General features: G+C 39.2%; 1 protein-coding gene across 1 annotated transcript in view; it reads left to right on the top strand.

Moving 5' to 3' along the window:
- The window catches only part of MYO3B (myosin IIIB), a gene marked incomplete at its 5' end in the record, with an annotated part of 233,873 nt that overhangs the window by 216,159 nt on the left and 278 nt on the right, over positions 1–17,436 (top strand). The window contains 2 exons of the mRNA XM_081050760.1: positions 15,794–15,900; positions 16,275–16,321. Of these exons, the coding sequence (XP_080906886.1) occupies positions 15,794–15,900; positions 16,275–16,321 (154 nt within the window). The remainder of the gene's footprint in view (positions 1–15,793; positions 15,901–16,274; positions 16,322–17,436) is intronic.

Here is a 17,436-nt window from a genome sequence, read left to right on the forward strand (position 1 = left end):
GGCATCTAGAAACTTACCCAAAGCTTCATAAGGATAATTTCCGCTACTGTTCATTCTCTACGATATCAGAAAAGTACATGCATCATCTAAGAAGGAATACAACCCTGAGTTCTTTTCCTTGCACTGGCTGCTTTGTTATCAGAACTAAAGGTATACTGAAGACTAATGTTACAACCACACAATAATAAGCTGAAATATAAATTCCTCTTATGAATTCATCTATAATATTAAATGATTCTCACAATGAGATTAGCAACCCATTCTAAATTAGTATTGTAATATATCTTAAAGATCACATCATAAGGTTTCTTTATTCTGTAGTCTAACAATTTATGATCAAAAGAATAAAATTCTGTATTTTAAACAATTTTTTCTTTCTTACATATTTATAGATAAGGTGGCAAGGAAGAGGGACCCAAATATCTAAAAGGAAAAAGAGAGAAACAGCTTAATGAATAATATACACAAAGTTAGTGACCAGGTATGTGCAATATGTGACATGACTGCCCCCTCTTTATAAAATTGCCTTAGAATGACCTTAGAAAGTGAGCCCCAGCTTGTTTTTACATTTTCATTGTGTCAAAAATTTCAACTTAAAATGATCAACGTGGGCACAGTTGTCTGGTTTTCTCTTTGTACTCCTAAGTACAAAGAGTCAGATTGTCTAAGCCCAGTCTACGCTTCAGACCTCACGCATGATCCTTACCTTGTTATCCAGCATGGAAGTTCTGATCACTAGATACTATTATACCATTAGAGTTTCCTAGCCTGGTCCCAACCCTAGTGCCACGAATGGTCCATCATGACCAGGGATTGGCCTGTTAATGCAGCTACCTGGCCCTAATTTCAAAAAGGAAGGACTCACTTTGAATATAACATCACTATTCATGTTTGTATCTCCAAGAAGGGGTCTCCATGAAGTCCTTTTTTTTTTTTTTTTTTTTTTTAAATCCAGCTTTGACAGCCTCTTTTCTTCCAGATGGTGCATGGAGCCAAGCCTGTCAGAGACCCTTAGTCTCCTGCTGCCTTTTAATGTTGGTCCTTGATTGCTAATGACCCCCAGCTAGACTGGCTCCCCAACCCATTTAACCCCTCTCTGCTAGGTCCCCATCTCATGCAGGGTGAGAGGCAGTGAGAGCTGGAAGTTGGAAAGTGCCAAGTCAGCCAGGACCTCTTGCTTTTTCAGAGCTAGTGGCGCGTTTCCCGGTGCTATCACGGATGTCCAAGATCATTCCAGGGGAGAGCTCCTGTTAGTGTGATTTTCTCTCTATTGCCAGAATAATGCTACCCAGTCTCTGTTAATATTTATTTGACTAAGCCAAGATAACAGGGTCGCTGAAAGAGTGTGTCCTTGAGGATTCAAGGGTTCAGGACTACTGATATGAATCCCTGAAATATGTTAGTTTGGAAACTTAAAACTAAATTACACTGGAACTATCTTTTATTCTGGTCAAACTTAGTGGTCAGAGCAACTCATATATATCAGTGTTCAAAGTCACTGCAAAGAAATGTGAGTGAAAGCAGTAATTAATTTCCTTAATGACAAATAGACAAAGATAAAATGCTCAACATCACTAATCATCAGAGAAATGCAAATAAAAACCACAATGAGATATCACCTCACCCCGATTAGAATGGCTATCATCAACAAGACAAATAGTAGCAAGTGTAGGAGAGGCTATGGAGAAAAAGGAACCCTCATACACTGTTGGGGGGAATGCAGACTGGTGCAGCCGCTATGGAAGGCAGTGTGGAGATTCCTCAAAAAATTACAAATAGAATTACCGTATGACCCAGCAATCCCTTTCCTGGGTATCTACCAAAAAATCTGAAAACATTTATCCATAAAGACACGTGTGCTCCAATGTTCATTGCAGCTTTATTTACAGTGGCCAAGACATGGAAACAACCAAAATGTCTTTCGGTAGATGAATGGATAAAGAAGTTGTGGTATATATACACAATGGAATGCTATTCGATAGTAAGAAAAGATGAAATAGGACCATTTGTGACAACATGGGTGGATCTTGAGATTATAATGCTAAGTGAAATAAGTCAGACAGAAAAAGCAGAGAACCACATGATTCCACTGATATGTGGTATATAAACCAAAAACAACAAAAAAACAAGACAAACAAATGAGAAACAAAAACTCATAGGCACAGACAATAATTTAGTGGTTACCAGAGGTAAGGGGGGTGGGGGTGGGAGATGAGAGTAAAGGGGATCAAATATATAGTGATGGAAGGAGAACTGACTGGGTGATGAACACACAATGTGATATATAGATGATGTATTACAGAATTGTACACCTGAAATCTATGTAACTTTACTAACAATTGTCACCCCAATAAACTTTAATTTAAAAAAAAATTTCCTTGTCAATGCCTAAATCACTGTATAACAAAGGAGATAACCATTTTCAGATATGCTGGTAACAGCTGTTAAGTATTTAATTTGGTTAAGCTTGGCTTGTTTTTTTGTGACATGATGAAATGTGCTTCTAGCTATACTGGTCGGGTGACCCAGAGAAGGCAGATTTAAAAGGGAAAGAAAGTTGATGGCATTATTTGTTGAAAGATCTTGAGTCCAGTGGAGAGATTTGAGTCTCTTATGCCCTCCTCATGACAAAATAACCTTCTATGATAATAAAAGGGAAGGGGAGGGCATGAGAGGTCATCATTTTGTTTATTTCTATATGGATTTTCATCAGCCTTGTATCAGATTGTAAGAAAGCAAGGCAAAAAATTTAGTAATTCTATATGACCCTGAAGAACTGAAGTCTAAACTCTTGATCTGAGCAGAGACCTGATAGCTCACTATTTTAAAAAATCTTCAAATGTTTACTGGATGATTGGGCCAAATTTAATTTTACAGTGTACTAAGAAAAGTTTTCTCAAAATGAAACACAAGATAAAAAAACTAATCCAAATGTAATTATTTTCTATTTAACGTTGTTTCCACCCGGTACTTCCTATTTTATTGGCTTTTTTTTTTTTTAGAAGGGCGCTGCTCACAGTGGCCCATGTGAGGATCGAACCGGCAACCTTGGTTAGAGCACCACGCTCTAACCAACTGAGCTAACCGGTCACCCCCTTTATTGTTTTTTTAGAGATTAAAACTGAAAGAACCAGAGTGATCTAATTTTTCACCTCTAATGCTGAATTGATTTCACTTTTGCATCTCCTTGGTTTAACGCAAACAAAATCATCCTTGTGATTTCATCTTGGTCTGTTATTCACATGCTTTACCATTTCTCACATACGTACACACACACACACACACACACACACACACACCTGCTAGTCATTTGTGTGTAATCTCCCCCAAATCAAGTCATTCATGCTAATGACTGCTGTCTCTACCTGTAAAAGTATTTTAGAATTCCTGAACCTGGGTGGGTGTTTATACAGCTGTACAATACTGACTTGGACGTTGCAGTTTTTGATCACAGCTTAGAGAAAGCTGAGTAGGTGAGGTAAAACTGCTGTCTTTTAGTCCATCAGTAACCAAATGACCCAGAAAGGGTAGCCTACCTTATGCAGCATTGATCTTTGAATGAATCATGTCAGAACAAGGTTCTGTGTTCTGGCATAGTTGTGGAGAAAATTTCGTCCTGAATCCTGAATGCATTTTGATTGATCTTCTTTAAATTCCACAAGCCAGTAGGGACAGCGTTTATGTCCATCTCACAGATGAGGCTCTAAGTGGTCAAGTGTCTGGAACTCTGTAGTCACAGCATTTTAAAATTGGAAGGGATCTTCAAGGGCCTCTCGGCTAATGTTTCTCACCCTTTCCCGGTTTTCATGTTGGTTTCATGCAACAAACTTCCCTCAGGCACATCTCTCACTGTACCCAAACACATATTGGGAAGGAGCATGACTCCCAATAGAATAGCCCAGAATCTCCAGATAAGAACGTGTGTAATGTACCATACCACCACCCTCTGTTGAAAAATCACTATATTAGTCTAACCCCCTTATTTCACAGATAAGAGATGGCAGCCGAGAGGTGGAAGCAGTGAACCCAAGGTCACAGACCAATGAGTTCCAGAACTATGCCCAGGCCTTCTGACCCCAAGAACAGAGCTGTTGCTTCCAGCCCTTAGCACACTAACAGCAGGAACTGGAACCAGGTTCCCAACTTAAAGAGCAAAGCAGAGCTGGGAATGAATGCCACAGGATCCCCTGCCACAAAGAATCAAAGACGACGTCTGTCCATCACAATTAGTTTAGTAAAACCAGCACTATCTGGTGTCCCATATCCTCAAGCATTTAAAATGTCGTTCCAAACTTCAAAGACATTCTTTCATTCCATTTTTATCTACTTTTACCCAGGACATTGTTTCCCAGCTCCCAAGTAGTTCACTAGGTGATTTGCATCTCATTAGGAGCTCCAGAAATGACATCTCCCAGCCTTCTGCCTGGTGTTGTGGGCCTGCTCAGCGTCAGATCCAAGTGTTAGAGTTTTCATGTTGACATTTTTGAAAACACTGAGTTAATGCTGTTTTCCCACTGGGTGCAGGTTAGGTAGCCGTTCTGGCCTTAATTCTTGCCTCCCTATAAGGCCAGCGTTAGGAAACAGCCATTATCAGGGAGGATACAGATGAAGTCATTCATTCCCATGTGAAGACATCTGGCTGGAAAGGAATATTGTGAGGTCTCAGGATAAGCAGTTTGAAAAACCCCTAGAGCAGAGAGATGGAACATAATGCAAATCTGAGTACTGTGCAAAGTAAAGCAAAATGAAAACCTATGGCAACCCATCACTGATGCTGTAGAACTGATTCTAAGCTTATTTCTTTTAAACATTTTCAACTGGTTCTAACCCTCCTGAGACCCTAGAGTTTTTGCCCTATATTTGTGTTTCTTTAAAGGGAGTCTCCCTAGGTTAGAATGGCTTTCAGCTTTGACATTTGTGGGGACAGAGCCAGGAGTGCAGTTTCCAGGCTCTCGCCCTCACTTGGAAAGGTGCTCCCTCAGTTAGTAAATGGCCATCAACTGTGATTGGATGGCCATCAGCTGTGGCTAGTTGGCCATCAGCTGTAACCAGTGAGCTATTGGCCACTAATATAACTGTCGTGACTACGGTAGCAGAAAATGGGGGCTAGCAAGAAGATGGTGGCTGAGCTAGCAAGAGCGGATTGTAGTTGGCACGGCGGAGTGTGGATTGCGGATTGCAGAGAGGTGGATTGCAGTTAGCAAGTGAGGTAGGTTGGCAGACAGAAATGGACGGCAGGTTGCGGATAGTGTGGCTCCTTCTTCCTGTGTCTTCAACCCAGCCGCCAGCGAGAATATAGTGGTATGACTCCCCTATACGGCTTTGTAGGTGTTCCTTTTTGGCCTCACCATGTCCTGCGTTCTTATGTGGGTAGCAGGAGCAGAGACCCCACATGACATCCTGCATGACAACATTCATTCATATACCAAAACCTCCAGAATAGCACTGAGCAATATCATACCTCTGGAAACCAGGGAAAATGTTTCCACAGTCAGCAAAATTGTTCTCTAGGGATAAGAGAAATTATTTTCCCCGTGTCCAGTGAAATTAGTGTCTGCTTGGGGCTCAAGCCATTGATGCAGTTCCCAGAGCAAAGCAAATGCCTGACAACACCAGGAGCCCTATTAGGGATGCTTGCCCGTCCCAGAATTATTCTGCCCAATCAAAACTTCTCTGATACTATGCCAACTTTTCAAGATGACTGTGGGGACAGAGCCAGGAGTGCAGTTTTCAGGCTCTCGCCCTGACGTGGAAAGGTGCTCACTCGGGTAGTAAATGGCCATCAACTGTGATTTGTTGCCATCAGCTGTGGTTAGTTGGCCGTCAGCTGTAACCAGTGAGCCATTGGCCACTAATATAACTGCTGTGGCTACGCTAGCAGAAAATGGGGGCTGGCAAGAAGATGGTGGCTGAGCTAGCAAGAGTGGATTGCAGTTAGCACGGCGGATTGCAGTTAGCAGGGGTTGGTTGGTTGGCAGACAGAGATGTGGATGGCAGGTTGCGGATAGTATGGCTCCTCCTGCTTCCTGTGTCTCCAACCCAGTCATCAGCGAGGCTATAGTGGCATGACTCCCCTATCCATGGCTCCGTGGGTGTTCCTTTTTGGCCTCAGCATGTCCTGCATTCTTATGTGGGGAGTGGGACCAGAGACCCCCCGCCTGACACCCTGCATGACAATGACAACTAGCTAATCTGCAAAATCAACCTAAATTCTTCTGAAAGGGTTAAATCCCTGGTTGTTTTCCAACCCTGGCTACAGATAAAAATCATCCGGAAGTGGGGACGGGCTTCTTAAAACAATAACAATGCCAGAGCCCTACCCCTGACCAACTGATTTAGGCTCTCCTGCTGTAAGGCCACTGAGTCTATTTTTAAAAAGCCCTTCAGGTTATTCTAAGCTGATGAGGGTGGAGAACCACTCCCATATAACAAGAATTACAGCAACCCCTTAGGAGCACCTGCTGTGCCCCAGGTGCCATGTTTTCTCTTTTCGTACATTATCTGTCATCCTGCAACCCCACTTGAGTGATAATTGTCACCAAGTTCAGACCTCTAATAAGTGCCAGAGGTAGATTCATACCCAATTTTTCTGAGTTTACTGTTTTTTCCCCCCCATAACTTTCATATTTCTCAAGGTATGGGACATGGGCCACTGGTGGTTTCCAAGTTGATTTTAGATGGTGTATGGATGTGACATTAAATGGCAATAGATCAGGTAAAAAAGAAAGGTACACCTTTTTCAATTCTCAATTTAAATTCTTCAGATTAAGGAGAAAGTCATAGTGGTATTAATTTGTCTCTAAGTCATCTCACATTTACTCACTTTTCTTTTTAACAAACCTTTTTAATAGCCCAGAACATTCTGTGGGAAACAGAATCTAGCTCAGGTGTGAAAACATTGTTTTCTTTTCATTGTATTCATTTTTTGGTTTCTATTTATGGCAAATGTTGCCACTGCTTTTCCATTTACAGTAGTGAAAAAAGTTTTATGTTTAAAGAAATGTATTCAAATAAAAAAAGAAGTTAGTTGACTTTTTAAATATTAAATAAACAATAGTACAGTGTCTTGAATATAGCACAAAAAAGTTTTCAGTGGTACCTGAATGACAGAAGTTTGAGAAATACTTCCCTACAGCATGCTAATTTTAAAAATAGGCCTCTCCACAGCTGTTAGTCAAAGGGACCTCACACCTACCACCCAATCACACAAGAGAGGCAACAACTTGTTCTGTCCATTTCAGGTCCAGCCACGACCTATGAACTTTGTTGCTGCTTCCAGCTCAAAAGGGATCCTGAAACACAAATGGCTAATAAAGACGTGGAGTGGGAAAGGGCATACATTTACCCTCTCAACTAATCAATGAAATACAAATCAAAACACAAACAACATGCCATTTTCTTCACCTATTGAATTGTCAGACATTTTCTTAAAGGGCTGTCCCATACTGGTGAGGGCCTTCAGAAACTGGTAATCTCAGGTACAGATGGTAGAAGTATATTTTGCTACATATTTTCTGGATGGCAATTGGATATACAAATCATAACTTTCAGAAATATGTATACTCTGTGGCCAATAATTTCACTTACAGGAATTTATCCTAAGAAAATAATGAGGATTATTAAAGATCAAACTATGAGTATGTTCCTCAAAGTATTACTTATTATAGAAAAACATTGCCCCAAATAGGAAATTATAAACTTAATCATGAATCATCTATTAAATGAAATACCATGCAGCAATTAGAAATGATGTCACTTAGACTAATCTAGAAGACAGATAAGAAACTTGTTCCAGCATTTGCTACTATTGTGGGGATAGAATAAGGGGGTGGGAAAGAAGATAGACTTTTCAGTGCTTAATTGATTTGAACATTATGTTCATCTATCAATTTAAAAACGCCAACTATACTTTAATAAAAAAATTTTTAATGTAACTCTAAAAGAAAGATACTATTTTAAAGTAGGTTAATATCATGGAAATACTATTTATGATTTTATTAAGTGGGGGTAAAGCAGTAATAAATTACTGTACATGATTTTTTTGGCGGGAGGGTTTAAAAAAATGAATGCATATTCTCTAGAAAAATATTGAAAGTATATTAAGAAAAAAATACTAATGAACTTTGTTTCTAAAAGGCTGACTTTATCTCCCTTTTTGTTAGATTACAGGTTCCCCAGAGATGTCCCAGGATAGAACAGGCCATTTTCTAATGGGAAGCTTAGGTAATAATATCCCAACAGGCAGTTAGAAGCAAAGAGTGGGCCACATGGGTGGAACAGATCTTAACAAGAATGGTGAATAGTTACCATTCATTCATTCTTTATTGTCGAGTGTGTGCCAAACTCTGAACTATGAAATAGTTTCAGGGGAAATTATTACCACTTCCATAAATAGTAAGAAGAAAATTCCACGTAGACAATTTATAACTCTACCATCTTCCACAGGCACTAATTTAACTTGGGGATGTTTTCTTTGTAGCAATTTTTCAATTTTGAAGAAGATTGTTCATGACATAACATGGCAACTGGGAAAATTTGTAGTTTTCCTTTCATCTTAGAAAGGAAGATCTGAATAACATGCACCCCAGGAGAAAATCTGTCTTTCTGGTTGTGTGTGTGTGTGTTTTATAAAAGCCTACTGAATTCCTTAGTTCACTCCTGAAGTTAGACATGGTAAGATGAAAATTTGTAAAAACATCTCTGTAAAAGAATAAGCATCATAATAGAGGCCAGGGCCTACACCTAGGGATTTAGAATCAAAAGACCTGAGTTCTAGTCCCGGCTCTGAAAGGAGACTGGCAGAGGGGCTCATGCTCCCTGGGCCTCGGACCCCTCAGATATAAAAACAAGGGTTTTTTTGTCAGCAGGACATTGGGAAACCTGAATTCTCAGTTGGACTTTGCCTCTAAATTGCTGTGGAGTCTCTTAATCTCTCTATGCCACTGTTAGCTCTTTGGGGTTATTTGTCCTTCCCAAGATGAAATGAAGTAAAGAAAAAGATACTTTGCAAAACAAGATTTGCTACATAAAAATGAAGTGGTAGGGGGAAGAAGCACAGAGCCAGGAAAGACAGGTCATCTCATTTAGGGTGATTTCATGTAAGTATCCACTGGAGTACCACACAGCGTGGTCCACTATCATTGAGGAGAAATATCATTCAGCTGACAGCTGGGCTACTGTCACCTCCAAATGCCCTGAGAACTTTGGTCAGAGAAGTGATGTACCTCCCTTTATGCACAGAGTTGACAGAGCTCTATAAATTTACCATATAACTCTAATTCTATTTACATGCCCCCGCAAGGGTACATCTCTTAACTCCATTTGTGATTTGCCATCTGTAAATATAGAACACTGAACACTGTTTGCTTCAAGGGGATGTTTTACTTGGCAAGTGACCCTGGGAATGCCTCACCCACAAGTGGCAATCAGATCCGAAGTCATACTGCTCAGGAGGTACCCATGCCATGCTGAGGCCCACAGGGAGGGTACAAAGGACTATGGTTCCCTTAGTATGCTCTCTCCAAGAACCCTGCTCACTGCCTATCCATTCCTCAGGGACCTAGAATCTACACCGCCCCACCAGACTGGGAGTCATTGGACTGTAGGCCCGCCCCATCTTGCCCTCCTGTGTGGCTGTTCTCTCAGTGCAATCCTGCTAGGAAATTTATCAAAAATGGCACATCTGTAGTTGGTGAGGAAAAGTGAAACAGTGTTGGGAAAGAGCATTTGTGGCCAAAGAAGCGAAAAATCAACAGGTCAAATAGAATAGAGGAAGTCATTTCCTTCTTCATCTCTGAGACGTTAGGGGAGAACAAACAGCATCAGCTGTGACTTAAAATTGTGCTTGAATTAGCTTTGCCAGATTTAAGGGGGTGGAAAAGGACACCCAGCTAGACTTGAATTTCAGATCAATAACCAATCCCTTTTTAATGTAAATACCAATATGTCTTGAGTATTACATAGGATATACTTACAGTAAAAAAGTATTGGTTATTTATCTGAAATTCAAATTTAACTGGGTGCCTTGTTTTTGATCTGGCAACTCTAACTTGGCTACACCTATATGTTCAATAAAGAGAATTGAAAGGTTAAATTTCCAAACCAATTGTTTGAAGTTGTGTAAGGAAACCACCCATTGAATTCAGCTGTTTGTCTCTCACCATGCGCTTGGCCAATTGTGTAGCCACAAAATGTGATAATTTGGGATTAGAGAGAAAGGAGTATGCATTTCCTGTGCTCCTGAAACTCCATCCAGATTTCTTCCCTTTTCTGACAGATTTATCTCCAGTTTATTGTAAAGTTCTGTGACAACTCAAAAGAGAAGGATGTGTTCAAGTTCTCAAATATGAAACGGAAAGATGCAGGGAGTTGGGGTGGCCAGTTAGCTCAGTTGCTAAGAGCATGGTGCTCATAACACCAAGATTGCCGGTTCAATCCCCACATGAGCCACTGTGAGCTGCGCCCTCCTTTAAAAAAAAAAAATTCAGGGAGAAAAGGGTGCAGGGATTCTAGAAAAGGAGAGAGACCTATGTTAAGTGCAAACTAGTATTCATGACATAATATACTTTTTAAAGCACAATAGGGAGGTAGCCCCCATGTATTACAAACTGGAGAGTCTGGCTTGGCTTACAAACATTTACGAGAGGTGGCAATCGGGCACTTTCAGAATATGAACATCATGTCTTCAGAGTAAATAACTCACATTCTAATGTATATCTTCAAACTTGGATTTTCCGGTTTATCTATATAAACTAGTCAAGTGAACTATGTAATTACCAGATAACCATACTGTTTTATATCTCATAAGTAAATTGATTAGCTCAAGAGCCAACAGACAGGGGTTCAGGCTTCCATTCTGACACAGATTAGCCTCGCTGAACTATAGTTTCTTCATCTGTTGCAAGAAAGAATAACTTTTGTCCTACATACCTCAGTGATTATTTTTTATTTTTACATTTATATTAGAAAAACCGTGATAAACTTCTCAATGTGAACACATATTTGGATTTAATCAATGTGCTATATGCTATTTGTATTTTGCTTCTTTTTCTGAATTGTTAATTGTTATCTATCAACACCATACCCACATTTATCCTTGTTGATGCCTTCATGGTACGACCTTGTATTTATATGTCAATGTTACCTCCTCCCCAATTATTAATACTTATCATGTTTCTAGCTTTTCTTCTACTACAAAAGTGTTATGTCCATCTTCATACAGATTGCCTTTTTTTCCTTTTGGTTTACCATGTTGGGACATGTCCAGGTTTTGTTATAATTGTCAAATTGCACTATAAGGGAGGTTGAGCCTATGGACTCACCAGTGTACCTGGGGCCTCTTCTGCATTGTCTTTTAAAGAACTTTTGATTTATCCTAATAAAGTCAGCAGTAATTGTTTTAATTGAAGCTCTTTGTCAGCGTGGCTAAACATTTTTCAATACCTCATTTTGTAATTGCATTTCAACATACATGAATATGTCTCTGTCTTTCTCTTGACTCAAGCTTTCCATATTATGGATTGTAGGTGTGTGTGTGTGTATTTATAATATTCATTTGTTTTTACCTTTCTGTTACACTTCCTTTCATCTTAGTTTTTTTTTACTGTTTATTCTATAGAATATTTTACATTAACATATTTGAACCCATCCTTATCACTAATTATCTTCTTCCACAGTTAAAATAGTCTATTTCATTTCCTTCTAAAGTTTTTATGGGAATGTTTAAAATGTTTAGCTATATAACTCATCTGGAATTTATTGTGGTCTGTGAGAAGCAAGAGGTATATTGAGAAAAGTAAAAGCTTTAGAAATTTTTTTTAGGAACTAATTTAAATTCAGCAGCACTAGCTTATGGACTTAAGCAGGTCACCTAACCTCTTCAGACTCAATGTTTTCTACTAGACTGAAGACAGCGACCCTATCTTGCCTTTAGATAAAGATTCTCTTTATCTTCCACATATTTAGCAAGTACCTAACTTTTAGGATAAACATTAAAGGTCTGTATTTAAGTTATATTTTTTTGTATATCGCTATCAAATTGTTCCAACAGCATTTATTGAATCATGATTCATTTCCCAATTATATATTTTGTTGTTTATGATTGGTCATATATCAGTGACACTCAGATTTGTTCCAATGGCAAAGCACCTGGAAGTTGTAGCACTCTTTGCAAAACATCATGAAACATGGAGATATTAAAGTTATAAGGAAAATTAAAATTTGATGCTAAATAAGACACCAGCTTACACCAGATTCTAGTATCCTATAAACACTATCTGATCAGACACCAAGAATTTTTCTTTTAATTTATGGGAGAAATTTTAAAATGGAGAAAATTCTACCCAATAATGTAATTCCTTCTAAAAATCAGGAAAAGAACACCCACCCATAGAACAGGAAGTTGTTTAAGAGCAAAAGTTGAAAACCACATCTTAAAATAAGCATTCCCAGTTAGGAATATAAATAAAAACCTATGATAAAGTGTAAACACTATATAAATGTAAAGTCCAGCTAAACTGGGCTGAACTCCAGCTGAACCGCGAAACTATTTAAGATCAGTCTTTTGAGTTACCCAGATTGAAATTCCTGTAATATTAGAAGTCTAAAGGAGAGTAGATGTCAGATCTCCAGTGCATGTTCACACCAACAACCTTAACTCTAGACACTTCTGTTTATTAATCTATAAATCAGAGGAGATAGCACAAAAGGGCCTCAACCTCATGTTCTCCCATATTACAGAATTTGGATTTTGCAAAGCAAGCAGATGGGAGGTTATGTTGGAACTATCCAAAAAAAAAACATTTCAGTTCTGGATTCCTTATACTCTGAGCCAGCACAAGAGGCTGGAGTCCTGTCCTCTGCACACAGTTCCTAAAGATGTGGATGGGTATATCTGTTAAGGCTACTGGAACCCTGTGCAAGCAACATCACTTTGCTATGCTAATTCATATTTTGTCATGGCATTTACTTTTTTTTAACTTTTTTGTATTAGTTTCAGGTGTAAAAAAACAACATAACAAACATTTACACACCTCACAAAGTGATAACCCCAACAAGTCTACTACCCATCTGACACTGTACATAGCTATTACAATAAAATTGACTATATTCCCTATGCTGTACTTTATATCCCATGACTGTATACAGAGGGTGCCAAAAAAAGTATACACTTTTTTAAAAAAAAAAAAAGATTTTATTGGGAAAGGGGAACAGTACTTTATTGGAGAACAGTGTGTACTTCCAGAATTTTTTCCAAGTCAACTAGTCCTTTCAATCGTAGTTGTGGAGAGTGCAGTTCAGCTCCAGGTCCATTTACCATTGTTAGTTGCAGGGGGCACATCCCTTGCAGGAGTCAAACCAGCAACCTTGTGGTTGTGAGGACGCGCTCCAACCAACTGAGCCATCCAGGAGCTCAGCGGCAGCTCAGCTCAAGGTGCCGTGTTTAATCTCAGTTGCAGGGGGAAGAGCCCACCATCGCTTGAGGGAGTCGAGGAATCGAACCAGCAACCTGTGACTGAGAGCCCACTGGCCCATGTGGCAATCGAACCAGCAGCCTTCGGTGTTAGGAGCACGGAGCTCCAAATGCCTGAGCCACCTGGCCAGTCCTGTATACACATTTTAAGAAAGGAAAAAACTGTATTAAAATTGTAATACTCAATACACGTATATACTGAGAACAAAAGATGACTACAAGTCACGTTTGACTTCTGCAATTACAAGAAGTGCTCAAAGTGATTAACATCAGCGTAATTTTCATATAGTTTTTTCCCTTCTCAAAATGTGTATACATTTTTTTGGCACCCTCTGTATATATATTTTAATTATATTTGATATTCAATATTATTTTATACTAGTTTCAGGTGTACAGCGCAGTGGTTAGGCATTTATATAATTTATGAAGTGATCCCCCAATAAATCTCGTACTCATCTGACACCATACATAGTTTTTACATCATTATTGACTATATTCCCCCATACTGTATTTTACCTCCTTGTGATTATTTTGTGACTACCAATTTGTACTTTCTAATCCCTTCACCTTTCTCACCCATTCCCCAACCCCCCTCCCATCTAGCAACCGTTAGTTGGTTCTGTGTGTCTATGAGTCCATTTTTCTTTTGTTTGTTCATTTGTTATGTTGTTTAGATTACACATGTAAGTGAGGTCATATGGTATTTGTCTTTCTCTGTCTGACTTATTTCACTCAGCATAATATCCTTAGATCCATCCATGTTGTTGCAAATGGTAAGATTTCAGTCTTTTTTATGGCAGAGTAATACTCCATTGTATAAATGTACCGCAATTTCTTTATCTAGTCACTTATTGATGGGTATTTCGGTTGTTTTCATATCTTGGCTATTGGGAATAGCATTGCAGTAAATATAGGGGTACATACATTTTTTTAAATTAGTGTTTTGGATTTCTTTAGATAAATACTCTTTGGATAAATAAATATCTTTGGATATTTACCCAGGAGTGGGTCATAAGGTAGTTTTACTTTCAATTTTTTGAGGACCCTCCATACTGTTTTCCATAATGACTACACCAGTTTGCAATCCCAGCAACAGTGTACAAGGGTTTTCATAGCACTTACTTTTACTTAGAATTTTGACTTTTAATAAGAATGTTTCTTGTGAAGAAAGACAATACGCTTTAGTTTACCTGTTAGAACAGAAGGTAAAAGATAGTGTTGGGTCCCCATTCTGACTTGATCTGGGATGAGTCATTCAACAGTTATAGGCCTCAGTTTCCTTTTCTGAAAAAAACGGTACTGAGACTGAACATTTTCTAAAATCCTGTATGATTCTAGTAGTCTCATTCAAACATAGATACATTCCAATTCAAGAAAAATAAAAATGCAAAACTTCACACTTAGGAAACCGATAATTCACTGTTCATAATGGTCCTTGCTGAGTCATTCTTCACTTACAAATTACCCCACAATTTCTTTAAATAGTATAAATCTCCAGTGAAGTCAAAATGTGATTCCAAGTACAAATCTCCCATTCTTTTTTATGAATAATTAGTTTATGATATACACTTGGTCCAGGGAAGTCAGAACTACAGAACCCTGATTCAGATATAGTACCAAACGAAGAGCCGAGTCCACAAACATCATCTGCTTAACAGAGAAATAAATCGTGACTTCATTGGACTCGTGGTTTCTTAATCTCTAGTGCACTCTTGGTCCAGAGTTGAAGTCAGGACTAACACGTCGAGGCCCCTTCCTGAAATTGGGCAATCATCCTTTCGCCTTCCCCTTTGCACTGCCTCCAGGGACTACATGAATCAATGGCACTGTTCAAAGCTTTTCAGTAAATACTAGTTCCCTCCAAAATGTATCCCACCAAAAGGTTTGCTTCCCATCTACCCAAGAGTATGTGTGTTCCAGATGTCTTTGAACTCTCACAGTAGGATGTGGTGCAAACCATCCTAAGTTGCCTTCATTGTCCTGAGTTATCTCACTAAGAAGGCACTTTCTACTCTACAAGGGCTGACCACCAACCTCTACTTCAGCAGTGTGGACAAACCAACTTGCTTTCCCTCGCTCTTGACTGCTGGTTCAGATTAGAAAGATGAAGGCAAAGTTACAGGCAGTGGCCCTTGTTTACACTTAGTCTCTGTGTGTTTGTCTTTTTAGGATAATATTTTTCCTAATAATAGCAAAGCTCTAATATGCCCATTAAAATGAGATACAGTTTTTACTAAGTGCATTTATGTGAAGAGCAATTTTTCACTTGATTTTCCCAAAACCTCGGATGGTTTACAGCAAAGTTTTGCTCTCTTGTTGCAGGTTCAGAAAATGGTTTTGCACAGAAGCAGCGAACACCTCACCGAAGATGTCAGCAGCCCAAAATGTTGAGTAGCCCTGAGGACACCATGTACTATAACCAGTTAAATGTGAGTTCAAAGTGGCCATAAAGCTGTTTCACTGGCTTTGTTTCCAGTTAATAATTCTGTTATTAATACCTGTTCCAGCCCCTCCAGCCCCACCCCCACTCTCTTATGCTCTCGTCTTGAACATGTGCTTAGGCTCTTTATCTGTTGCTTTCATGTCAGGATGTCTGCCTTCACGGTGAATAATTGATGTGGTTTATCAAAGACGAGCAAGATGCATGCTTCATCAGGCTCACTTGAGCCCTTTGATCAAAAAAATTATGCTGTGACTTCTGATATTATCAGCATCTGCTTGCATTCAACACAAAATCACTTTGAATTAAAAATTAACGACTTGCTGCTTTGCTTTGACTGTGTGTTCTTGGCCCTCTCCACAGGGAACTCTAGAATATCAAGGGAGCAAGAGGAAGCCAAGAAAACTTGGGTAAATATCTGTCTTCTTAGTTCTAAGCAACTGTAAACAGAAGGGGTCCTTTGTGATATTACAGAAAATGCGAAACTTTCAAGAGGCTTCTAAAAATATGCAGTGGGGATAGCGCCACTATTATTGACATTGGAAACTACTTTTCACAGTAGCCAGTATACAAAACTTGAATCTATTCTGTCTGAAAAGGCTGGAATTGCCATCTAAAAGCAAATGTTATTCCTCGTTATTTTCTCACAGAATTGTACTTTCCTCATAACTGGAGATATGTAGCAGGTTGTGTAAAACTCTCCCGCAAATAAGACCACTACAAATAGTGCAAATAGGCCTCTTCCCCACATTACCCTACCCTTGGGCCTTAAAGATACACAAAGGAAAATACCCACCCACCCCCATCCCGCAGTGTTTAGACTGGGGACTCGAGTTTGGACTCATTTGATTGTTAGCATGTCAACTGACAATAGCAGTGAGGTAGGTAATTGGTACTATTAGACTGGTGCAAAAGTAATTGCAGTTTAAAAGGTTAAAAATAATTACAAACACTGCAATTACTTTTGCACGAACCTAATAGTTTGAGAACTGGGGAAGGTCAGGAGGGGAACATTCTCATCTAGAGGAAAGCAGGAGACGGACAAGGTAATTCACATAAATCAAGTTGCAATATTACCACAACTGCCAGACACCACTAAATCGGGCCTGTTATTGTGTTTCCCCAAAAATAAAACAGACAATCCACTCTACTGCATTTTTTGGAGCAAAAATTAATATAACACCCAGTCTTATTTTACTCTATGACCTGGTATAACATAACATAACATAACATAACATAACATAACATAACATAACATAACATAACATAACATAACATAACATAGTACTGGATCTTAATTTTTGCTCCAGAAGACGCATGAGAGCTGATGGTCCGGTTAGGTCTTATTTTCAGGGAAACATGGTACCAGTGTGTGACCCACAGGTGAAAGACCTTGTGTATCGGACCCAGTGCCTCTCTGCACTTGGGGACCCTGCCTACTCTAAGCTGTCCTTCTCTCCTTGTGTAGGGACCCAACCCTGTTCCAAGTGCTGACACAACTTTAGCTGCCCCAGTGATGATTGTG

Source organism: Rhinolophus hipposideros (genome assembly GCF_964194185.1).
Source record: "Rhinolophus hipposideros genome assembly, chromosome: 6".
Lineage (NCBI taxonomy): Eukaryota > Metazoa > Chordata > Mammalia > Chiroptera > Rhinolophidae > Rhinolophus > Rhinolophus hipposideros.